This window comes from Balaenoptera borealis (assembly GCF_965194805.1).
Source record: "Balaenoptera borealis genome assembly, chromosome: 3".
Taxonomy (NCBI): Eukaryota; Metazoa; Chordata; class Mammalia; order Artiodactyla; family Balaenopteridae; genus Balaenoptera; species Balaenoptera borealis.
Window position 1 is genome coordinate 102,430,861 of NC_138866.1, and position 12,270 is coordinate 102,443,130.

The 12,270-nt window shown below is 37.6% G+C and overlaps 1 protein-coding gene across 5 annotated transcripts in view; it reads right to left on the reverse strand.

The window, feature by feature from the left end:
• The window catches only part of WDR72 (WD repeat domain 72), a 193,789-nt gene that overhangs the window by 130,826 nt on the left and 50,693 nt on the right, over window positions 1-12,270 (reverse strand). For all 5 annotated transcript variants that reach the window (XM_082388016.1, XM_082388012.1, XM_082388013.1 and 2 more), the window contains one exon: window positions 328-530. In XM_082388016.1, the coding sequence (XP_082244142.1) occupies window positions 328-530 (203 nt within the window). The remainder of the gene's footprint in view (window positions 1-327; window positions 531-12,270) is intronic.

The following is a 12,270-nucleotide window of genomic DNA, read 5'->3' on the forward strand; positions in this document are numbered from 1 at the left end:
TCGATCCAGACCACAGAATATAATTTTCCCCCCTTTTCATTGAAAACCATCTAGAATTCAAGGATTAATATAAAACTTGTTCAGTCTTGATAAGCCAGGACCTGTCTTATCAAAAAAAGAATGCTATAGTCATTCAAAAATAATAATCACTCAAAAAGTTATCCCGATTCAGCCAAGATCACTTGGTAGGTACGTCTGGTAGATTCGATCATCTCCGAGTTCTTATATTTGTGCTGATATTTAATGGCCACATATTTATGAAAGCACATTACTTCTTACTCAGGGTTGATAATGTTCTTCGTGAGCAGCAGCTTGATTTGAACTTACCTTACATGAAGACTCCACCTGCAGACCAGGGCAAGGTATTGGCCCAAACTGGTAGGAGCTGGAGGACCTCTGTTCTACACTTTTGTGCTTATGTGTCTCTGAGGCAACTGGAAGTACAGATTCAGGCTTTAGAAGCTGTGAATCATCACAACAATTAAGAATAATCCTTGCTCTTTCTCCCGTTTCATGTCTTTCCAAAGTGCCTGGAAAACAAGATTAGAAATAAAAATTTGTGCAAAATATTTACCACCACAGAATGAAAAGAAGAAACCACTTGTAACACAAAATCACAATTCTTTAAGTTATCATGCCTTACTATCTCCTTGCAACCAAAAAACAGCCTGGAGCTTCCTCTAAATTATTCAAATCATCATTTTACAAAGGCTGAAATTATAGACTTGAAAAGCTCATCTTCCTCTCTGTGCTTTTTCATCCACTGAAATCAACAGGGCCTTCAATAGTCGTTAACAGGAAAATCTCATACTTATTATACAGTATGCAAGTGATCAATAACAAACAACTATGGAATATTTTAGTGCTGTCCCCTAGTGTTCCAACTCACAAACAACAGAGAATCCACAGTGCTTTGCTTGGGTTCCCAACCTTAAAATGTTTCTATTGGTAATACAGCATTTACGTGAATAGGGGAAATAAGAACAGAGATACCCAAGTACCCTCAGCTTCAGGAATGCAGGGCACTCTAGGGTTTTGTTGCTGGTGGTGGTATTGCTGATATTGTTGCTGTTATATATTTTGGCTTTTATTTCTTATTTTATTCGGAGAGAAAAAAATTATTTTGCCCTCTTCTCTGCCATTCTTGCAGTTTCAGAATTTCAAAGTACTGACAAGTTCAATTTACAGTTAAAAGGAACAAGTATAAAATAGAGCAAAGTATCAGAAAACAACTCACAGAGAGTGTTTTTATAAAATACAATGTTATGACACTCAGTGAAATCTTGATAAATATCAATTAAACATGACCACTGTCTCATCTCAGTTATGAGTTCATTTGTATTATTCATACTGTATTAAATATATACTCTATATCCTACTAAATAAAACAGCTAAGGAAAATTAACTTGACATAGAATCTAAACACAGAATTTTATTTCTTATTATTCCTTTCCTGCCAATGAAAAAAGAAGCAGTTGTACTATTTGTTAAGAAGGAAAAAGATCATTCTTACTGACAGTATTAAGAAAAAAACTATTTAAAGTAATTACAATAAGAAAATAGAAAGAATGCTTCTATACCCGTATGTCTTTAGATAGATTTGAAGATTATGACTATGCAATCCTTACTCATTTCTCCTTCTCTCTTCCATATCTTTCCTTTTCAGCAATAAGCTACCTTTAGTCGATGCTTTGGATACTGAATCACTAATAGCTACTATGCTAAAATATTGGGGAGAAACTTAGTCTCTGGTCTCTTAACAGTGACATCTTTTCATGATAACATATCTACATTCATAAATTAACATCTTTAACATATAAATCTTATAAATGCTACTTCTCTAAGCTTTCCTTTTCCATCAAGATTGATATATCTTCAACAAGTAAACTGGGCAACAACATCAAGAAAATCCTCTCTCTTAAGGACGACAATAGAAGAGCTTCTCAAACCAAAGATAACAGTAATTACTACAGTTATTACTTCTTCCTGAAAATAATTGTATTCCAGAACTTGTGTCTGCAACATCTAAAATTCACTGTCGGGCTTCCCTGGTGGCGCAGTGGTTAAGAATCTGCCTGCCAATGCAGGGGACACGGGTTCGAGCCCTGGTCTGGGAAGATCCCACATGCCGCGGAGCAACTGAGCCCGTGAGCCACAACTACTGAGCCTGTGCGTCTGGAGCCTGTGCTCCGCAACAAGAGAAGCCACGACAGTGAGAGGCCCGCGCACCGCGATGAAGAGTGGCCCTCGCTCGCCGCAACTGGAGAAAGCCCTCGCACAGAAATGAAGACCCAACACAGCCAAAAATAAATAAATAAATAAATTTATAAAAAAAAAAAAAAAAAAAAAATAAAATAAAATAAAATTCACTGTCTTTGTGAGGAGTCTCTATGAATACGGTGTCACAATGGGTATTTTCTTCTCATAGGTTTTCTGTGGCTACTCAAACTGTAATACAGAGTAAACAAGAATGACTCGAGCCTGGTCCCCCTGGAGCGACTTAAAATCTAATGGTAATGCAGAGGCAACAGACATCTGAAAAGTAATTTGTTATAATATTTAAGGTAACACATAAGTTATTTCCACTCCAAACTAAAAACCTCCCATTCTCACAAATATTGAGCACTTGTTTTTGTAAGCAGTAGTTCCCATATTGACTAATTATTAAATACTTAAAATAATTAGATCATTTTGTTTCAAAGAACTAGTTGAAGCACAAATGTGATAAGGGGGAGTGGTTACAGTGAGTCAGTTTCTTTAAAAGTTACCATAGACAAATAGGTAAATTGCATTTTTTTCTCCAAATGGCTGCAAAAATTTTATTTGCTTAATTATAATGACATTCTTCAAGGCATATCTACTCTCTTTTTTCCTTTTTTATTGAAGTATAGTTGATGTACAATATTATGTAAGTTACAGGTGTACAATATAGTGATTCACAATTTTTAAAGATTATACTCAATTTATACTTATTATGAAATATTGGCTATAATCCCTGGGTTGTACAATAAATATCTGTAGCTTATTTTATACCTAATAGTTTGTACCTCTTAATCCCCTACTCCTATACTGCCTCCTCCTCCTTACCTCTCCTCACTGGTAACCACTAGTTTGTTCTCTGTATCTGTGAGTTTGCTTCTTTTTTGTTATATTCACTAGTTTGTTGTATTTTTTAGATTCCACATATAAGTGATATCATACAGTATTTGTCTTTTTTTTAAATTTTTATTTATTATTTATTTATTATTTATTTTTGGCTGTGTTAGGTCTTCGTTTCTGTGCAAGGGCTTTCTCTAGTTGCGGCAAGCGGGGGCCACTCTTCATCGCGATGCGCAGGCCTCTCACTATCGCAGCCTCTCTTGTTGCGGAGCACAGGCTCCAGACGCGCAGGCTTGGTAGTTGTGGCTCACAGGCCTAGTTGCTCCGCGGCATGTGGGATCCTCCCAGACCAGGGCTCGAACCCGTGTCCCCTGCATTGGCAGGCAGATTCTCAACCACTGCGCCACCAGGGAAGCCCCAGTATTTGTCTTTGTCTGACTTATTTCACTTAGCATAATACCCTCCAAGTCCATCTATGTTGTGGCAAATGGCAAAATTTCATTCTTTTTTATGGCTGAGTAGTATTTCATTGTATGTATATACCATACCTTCTTTACCCATTCATCTGTCAATGGACACTTAGGTTGCTTCCATATATTGGCAGTTGTAAATAATGCTGCTATGGACACAGGGGAGCATGTGTCTCTTCGAATTATTGTTTTTGTTTTTCTCAGATATATACCCAGGAGTGGAATTGTTGGATCATATGGTAGTTCTGTTTTTAGTTTCTGAGGAACCTCCATACTATTTTCCACAGTGGCTGCACCAAGTTACATTCCCACCAACAGTGCAGGAGGGTTCCCTTTCCTCCACATCCTTGCCAACATTTCTTATTTGTGTTCTTTTTGATGACAGGCATTCTGACAGGTGTGAGGTGATATCTCATTGTGGTTTTGATTTGCATTTCTCCGATGATTAGTGATGTTGAGCGTCCTTTAACGTGCATAGCCATCTGCATGTCCTCTTTGGAAAAATGTCTATTCAGTTCTTCTGCCCATTTTCTAATCCAGTTGGGTTTTTTTGATGTTGAGTTGTATGAGCTATTTATATATGTTGGATGTTAACCCCTTTTCAGTCACATTATTTGTAAATATTTTCTCCCATTCAGTAGGTTTTCTTTTTGTTGTGTTGATAGTTTCCTTTGCTGTAAAAGCTTTTAAGTTTAATTAGGTTGTATTTGTTTATTCTTGCTTTTATTTCCATTGTGTTAGGAGACAGATCCAAAAAAATATTGCTATGATTTATGTCAAAGAGTCCTAGCCACAGCAATCAGAGAAGAAAAAGAAATAAAAGGAATCCTAATTAGAAAGGAAGAAGTAAAACTGTCACTATTTACAGGTGACATAATACTATACATAGAAAATCCTAAAGATGCCACCAGAACACTACTAAAGCTCATCAATGAATTTAGTAAAGTTGTAGGATACAAAATTAATATACATAAATCTTGCATTTCTATACACTAACAATGAACTATCAGAAAGAGAAATTAAGGAAACAATCCCATTTATCATCACGTCAAAAAGAATAAGATACCCAGGAATAAACCTAACTAAGGAGGTAAAAGACCTGTATTCAGAAAACTATGACACTGATGAAAGAAATTGAAGATGACACAAACATATGGAAAGATATACCTTATTCTTGGATTGGAAGAATATTGTTAAAATGACCATACTCCCCAAGGCAATCTACAGATTCAATGCAATCCCTATCAAAATACCAATGGCATTTTTCACAGAACTAGAACAAATAATTTTAAAATTTGTATGGAAACACAAAAGATCCAAACTAGCCAAAACAATCTTGAGAAACAGGAATAGAGCTGGAGCAATCATGCCCCCTGACTTCAGACTATACTAAAAAATTAAAGTCATCAAAACTGGCATAAAAATAGACACGTAGATCAATGGAATGGAATAGAGAACCCAGAAATATACCCATGCATTTATAGTCAATTAATCTATGACAAAGGAGGCAAGAATATACAATGGAGAAAAGACAGTCTCTTCAATAAGCAGTGCTGGGAAAACTGGACAGCTACATGTAAAAGAATGAAATTGGAACATTCTCTAACACCATATACAAAAATATACTCAAAATGGATTAAAGACCTAAATGTAAGACCAGAAACCATAAATTGCATTTTGAAAATAATAAGTTGATTTTCTAATAAGTTCAGCACAACAGCTTTTGTCAAAACCCTGACAATGGATAGATAGGGATTCCCATGTATGCCAGTTATCAATTTATTGTATCTTAGCTCCAAATTCACCTTTTACTGCCTGCTCTGAAAACGGATATGGGCTTTTAAAATATTTTTCCTTTAACAGCTGGTGCAATGTTAACCTTTGTGGATAAAAGGTGCTGGAAGGACCTAGTAGAAGAAAGGGTTTTTCTTCTCAGATCTGGTGTCTTCCCCAGCACCAGGCTCCTGCAGTGCAAGTAAGCTAGCAGCACCCAGCAGATGGCAGCTTCCCTTGGCACACTCTCTGGATGGTTTTGTAACAGAGTGCCTCCAGTAAGGCATCTCCCTGTGAACTGCTTTCCCTAGTCGCCTAGAGGGCATACTTCTGGCAAGTTATACCACACCACAGCAGCTCCACTACCATCCAGTGACCACAGCTATAACCTCTCCAGCAAGGTCAGGATCTTAGCCCTGGGGTTGGGGAGGGCTCTTCCTTGGGCAGCTCTCTCAGCTATAGGGTAATGGCTGCTTCTTAAATCTGCTACTCCTATACTCTTTAGTTTTCTTTAGTTCTTATTAGCCTGTCCCTCCCACTGAAATTCTTTATGGTGGTTACTAATTTTTTAATTTTAAATGATCTCTGTTCAAATTACTATGTCATTTCTCTCTCTTGATTATATCCTGATTAATATTAATGTGTCACAATAAATCACTTCTGATGCAGAATGTTCCTTTAAATATCATTCCTGAAATTATGGAATTTACATAACTTCAGAGATATACTTAAATTGTTAGAGAGGGTCAATAGCAAGAACAGTATTCCTAATGTAAATAGTAACCTAGGCGGCAGGGCAGACCCCAAGGAGGTCCAACACAGGATGCCTTTTTCAACTCTAATAAGCTGCCTTTGGCAAGAGGCAGAATAGTCACTACTGCCTGATAGTAAAGAAATATCAGAAACTGAAGGCTTACAAAACTGCTTAATTCAACTTCTAATTTCAGGGGATCTTTTCCTTTCCAAAGTGAACTCAATGATAATTAGGTTTGTTTTTTTTTTCTTTTGCACTGTACTACATCAAGAATATGATTGAACTCACACCTACTCTTCATTTGGATCAATCTGAACATGATAAGGAAATATGCAGAGACATATGTGAGTTAAATATTATTGAAAGTGACAATATCATTTCCTCCCTCATAGTAGATGTTGTGCAAACAATACCATAAAATCTACCCCAAGTAAAATATTCATTGTATAAAATATCATAAAAAAATCATAAATATCTTGCATTTTTTATATGAGGTTTTATACAATTTGTTTTAATCCTAACTATACAATAGTACATTAGAGAATGGAAACAACCATAAGAGAGCTTAGAACAATTAACTTGCTATGGGAAAATGAAGGAAAGATGGCACTGGCAAGTATTCCAAGCAGTTTCACGGATCCAAAATTACGTATTCCTCAAAAAGCCAGTGCACAGAAACATAAGAAGCAGCCAAGATCCTCTTTGCAGAGCCTAGGTCCATATTGACAATATTTCCATTTGTATATCCTGCTTTCATCACTAATTCAAGCACCCCACAGCATTCCTAATCACATTTTCTTTTTTTACACCAGAACTTTCTCTATGGCCCCCTTTGGAACCATGTGCCTAGCTGTGGTCCTCTCTACCACCAAGGCTGACAGCCCTGAGACATCACTGCATGGTGGGTAAGAGCAGACTCAGCACCAGCCTGCCTTGCACTTGAATCTTGGTTTTACCCTTACCTGTTGTGTGGTCTTGGGCAAGTCATTTCATTTCTGTGCCTCAGTTTCCTCATCTGTGCAATGATGATATTAATCCTTCTTACCTCACGGGGTTACTATGAGAATTAGATTGAGTAGATATGTAAAACGTCTTAGAATAGGTTCTGGCACACAGTGGGTGCTGTGCCATATGACAGTCCTCCTCTGACGTCAGTGGGTTCTCAGCCCCTCATGAGCAGTTTAGCTCTGTGGCTCTGGGATCTGCCTGACACCAGGCCAGAGCTCACTGAGCATAAGATCAGTGTGGTCCCCCTGCCTCCTACCTGAGACTTGAAACTCCTCCTTGCCTCTCAGCGTAGGTTATAATCAAAATCAGAGTAGGATTATACGTTTGCCTTACTTTTTAATCCTCCTCAGTAAACCAGGCTGGAGTCTGGCCTAAATTAAAGGCTAGATATAATCCATTAAATACTTCTTAATGGATTATATGACATCAGCAACCTGGCTAATGATTTTTCACGGTGGCTACACTTGGGATTAAATCCAAACTCCTTGACCCACAAGTCATATTCTCACCCCTGCTTCCTCCCATGTCATCCTCCCCTTGCTCACAAATTAGATTTTTTTTTTTTTGAAAAAAAATCTTTGAAAATAAATTCTCTCCTGCTAGCTCCATCTTTCTCCTTAAGAATTAGCTTAAAACCTCACCTCCTCAGAGAGGCTTTTCTAAAGTAAATTCTCCTCTGATGCATTGTTTTCTATCTCAGCTTCTTTACTTTGCAGAACTTAACACATTTGTAATTGCTGTATTTTATTTGCTTACTTAAATGCAGAGCTGTCTCTCTACTAGATGCTAAATTCTTTTTGGCAAGTATGTATTCTGTGAGCTTGGTACAAAGCAGAGCTCAATATGTGCTCACTGAATGAATAAACCAAATTCTACCCTTTTCTTGTAGCCATGGAAGGAGGTGGCTATGAAAGCATCAGAGCATGCCAAGGTCTCAGAAGAAAACACCAGATTATACCCATTATAAACTTCAACCCTAGAGCCCAGGAGGAGCCAACACTGGGAAAAGCAGCATTCACATGCCTGACGCCTGTCCCAGGTCTCAGCATTGTGGTCAGGTCCTTCCTGATGTCCTGAGAATCTGGAACTGGAAACACAAGTAAGTCTCTGAATGACATATTTTAATTTGACCTGTGGAGTAGCCGCTTGCTAGCGACCTAAACGGTCCTAATAAAGAGGGCACAGAGGAGATGTTTCTGTTTCCATCCAAACAGACATGAAAAGTTAACAAGTACAGTTCCAGACAGCAATCAGAGCAGAGAGACAAAGGCTGAAGCATTATCAGCAATGAGTGAGGATTAAATCCCAATGAAAGAATGTCATTTTCAAGAGAGTTTGGAGGGAGATTTGTCAGGAGACCAGCCGAAAACCTTTAGCAGTTTCTGCACATAGAGAGGAAAGGAAAGAAGGAAAATTCAGAAACTGTTGTAAATCAGTATGTTGCTAAAATACAGCCATATTTTAAGTGGATTGGGATTGTCACTATTTGTAAGGCATCTACAGCTTTTTTGTTTTGTTTTTAAATAGGGTAAATCGTCACTTTGTAATGTGCCTGTAATGAAACCTGATTTTGAAGTATCAAGATATTTTAAAACAAGACATGTACTAGGAAGGATGCTGCCTTCAATTGTGATAGAAGAACAAGGCAGAGGGTAAAGAGAATGCATTTAGATGATAAAATATCCCTGATATGTCATAGACTTGAATATCTACATAAAGAAAAGGAAGAAGGAGTAGTAATATTCTACACTTTGATTCCCTTCCACATGGTCAGAAGTTGCTCCCTTGATTTTATTTCTCTTATAATCTTCCCATATTTTAAATACTTGCTATCTTCTATCTAAACAGTTTTTCAACTCCCACCAATATGTGCTTTCCAAAATCAACAAAATTATCATAGCCTGCTACTAATTAATGAATAGCTTTAAATTACATATTTAAAAGCCCCAGCCAGACAAACTTTGCTCTACAACTTAACATCTAGATCAACTAAGTCTGTAGGAAAAGCAATATCTATAATCTCATAATGGACAGAAATGGTTAATAAAGAAAACTTAATCACTTGATGACTACATCTGCAAATAATGAGTAAATTAAGATTCAAAAACAATACGCAGATGGGTTAACTTTTTATCACATTGTACAGAAATATTTTATTTACTTAAAAATTATATGAAAATAAATTTGAGACAGTAATTGATTTATTATAACTCATGGTGTTTTTCCTCAGAAGAACACTGTAGAAATAGCATTACTACAGAAACATAAAATCCTCCCAGCACAGTAAAATCACATATATTATAAACCAACAAATTTTAAACAATTTGTTTAACCAAAAATTTTTTTCAAGTAAATATTGTGCTTATTATGGGATTGTGAAAAAATCAGAATTTGGTAAATAATTCCTATTATGTGATTAGTAATTAATATAAATTGTACTTATATGACTAAAGCTTAACATTAAGAACATGTGAGTGGACACATCATATAGTTAGTCTTTTTTCTACATCAGGTAGGCATTTTCTAACTGAATCCACCACAATATTGGGCAGTAATTAAGAGGACAGTTATATTTCAAAGTGACTCTCTCTAAAAGAGAATAGGCCAAAATAATGGCCTCGCTACCAAATTTTGTAGTCAAATTAATAAAATCACCTTTCAACAAAACAGCTGACTGACAGCTGTAATCAAATTCCACATATCAAGGAATCTGACCACTGGGTCTGTTGTAAGATTTACCATTTTTTTTTAAATTAATTAATTTATTTTTTTATAAATTTATTTATTTTTGGCTGTGTTGGGTCTTCATTTCTGTGCGAGGGCTTTCTCTAGTTGTGGCGAGCGGGGGCCACTCTTCATCGCAGTGCGCAGGCCTCTCACTATCGTGGCCTCTCTTGTTGCGGAGCACAGGCTCCAGACGCACAGGCTCAGTAGTTGTGGCTCACGGGCCCAGTCGCTCCGCTGCATGTGGGATTCTCCCAGACCAGGGCCCGAACCCGCGTCCCCCGCACTGGCAGGCGGACTATCAACCGCTGCGCCACCAGGGAAGCCCAGATTTACCATTTATCTTCAGTTACACATGAAGTTCATTGCCTTGCTCGCAGAAGTGTATGGAGATCGACCTGGTGCCCCCTTCCTAACAAAACCATTTCACAGTTACTGCATCTTACTCCAGAAAATGTATAACTGATGGGGGTTCTGACCAGGGATAGGGGACCCTGGAGGTATCAAACTTAGCTAACTAGAAAATAAGGGAAAGGTGGGGATAGGTGATGGATCTGAAAACATTAAACGAGGCATAAAGACATGTACCTTCACTCCTAAATGTATTTGAATATAATAAATTCAGCTGTAAAATAGATTGCCAAGGAGGCAGCTCATTTTGCTCTATATAAAAGTCCTAATATGATAAACTCACGATTGGCTTCACGTCAACCTTCTGTACCTTAAGGGTATGTAGAATACATTTCCACAAAGTCTCTGACCACCACGACCTTAACCCCAGCTCTGCCACTGCCTCTGGCGCATTCAAAGAAACACTGGGATTTATCAGCTGGGCCACCCCAACACTCACATCTAATTCTGATCACTGACCTCCAGAAAAACTGAATAAAGGAGTGGGGATGGGGTGGGGTGAAAGAAAAAAAAGGACCAAAATACATCGAGGTTTAAAGTTGTTGAGGTATAAGGATTACAAATAATGTGTTAATTTTAAACAAATTTGAAAGTAGAGTTTTTTGGATAAGGTATTTACTTATTAAATATTCCTTCTTTTTAAACATGTGCTAACACCATAGAAGCTACTATGAATAAATTTCAATTTTTTAAAAAAATTTTATTATTTATTTATTTATGGCTGTGTTGGGTCTTCGTTTCTGTGCGAGGGCTTTCTCTAGTTGCGGCAAGTGGGGGCCACTCTTCATCGCGGTGCGCGGGCCTCTCACTATCGTGGCCTCTCTTGTTGCGAAGCACAGGCTCCAGACGCGCAGGTTCAGTAGCTGTGGCTCACGGGCCCAGTTGCTCTGCGGCATGTGGGATCCTCCCAGACCAGGGCTCGAACCCGTGTCCCCTGCATTGGCAGGCAGATTCTCAACCACTGCGCCACCAGGGAAGCCCTAAATTTCAATTTTTAACCTCATTCTAAGACTTCATATAATTTTAAAACAAATTTAAGAAATGAATGTTTATGGAAAAGTATTTCTATATTATGATACAAAAAATATATTTAATTAAGTTTATAATTACCTATTATATATAAAACATTAAAATTGTACTGCCTCTAAGTATTGTAAAATGCCATTCACTCTGTATTTTTGATTCTTTTACACCAGACATGCTTATTTTTTACTTTTAAAATATTTCAAAAAATAGACTTTTTTCCCTCATTTTCTCGGTTGAAGGTTAAGTTACTTAGGGGATACAATATCCCTAGAGATTTGACTCTATCATTTATTCACTTCTGTTGTCAGTTAATTTAATTAGGTAAATACCTTGCTGAGTTGATCTAGAATTTTTCCTGGAAAAAGGAAGACTATTGGACAAGGAAAAATCAGGGAACAGTCTCCTGAATAAAGATGCTGGCTGGGTGAGGGGTGAAGTCATATGGAAAGTCACTTTTTTGCTGTAGGGATATGATGGTCATGGGAGGACAAAACCCTTTTGATTGCAATCAATTTCCCCTTGGTACATGGCAGTGGTTTCCTTTAGGCAAAGAATGGGTAACCAAAGCTCCAGCAGGCATGTCAGCACCAATTCTCAGTGTACCTTCACTATAATCCTGGCACCCCAGTGCCACTTGTACAATTTCATGCCATGTTTCTGTACCCAGTTACCCAAAAAGCTTCTCCTATTTCTTCATTCTTCCATTCCATGGGTTCATTTACCCATGGGGACCTCGAGACACTAACCTACCTGAACACCAATATGATAGGTAGAATTCTACGAATAACCCCCAATAACCCTCAGCTTTATGTGATTCCTTCCCCTGTGAATATGATGATAGCACTTCAGTGATTATGTTGTTACATGGTAAAAGGTAACACTGCAGATATAATTAAGGTTTCTAATTTGCTGACCTTAAAATACGGAGATTATTCAGGTGGGCCAGGCCAAATTAGCAAGAGTTTTCTCCAGCTGGTGGAAGAGGGGGACATCAGAGAGATTTAA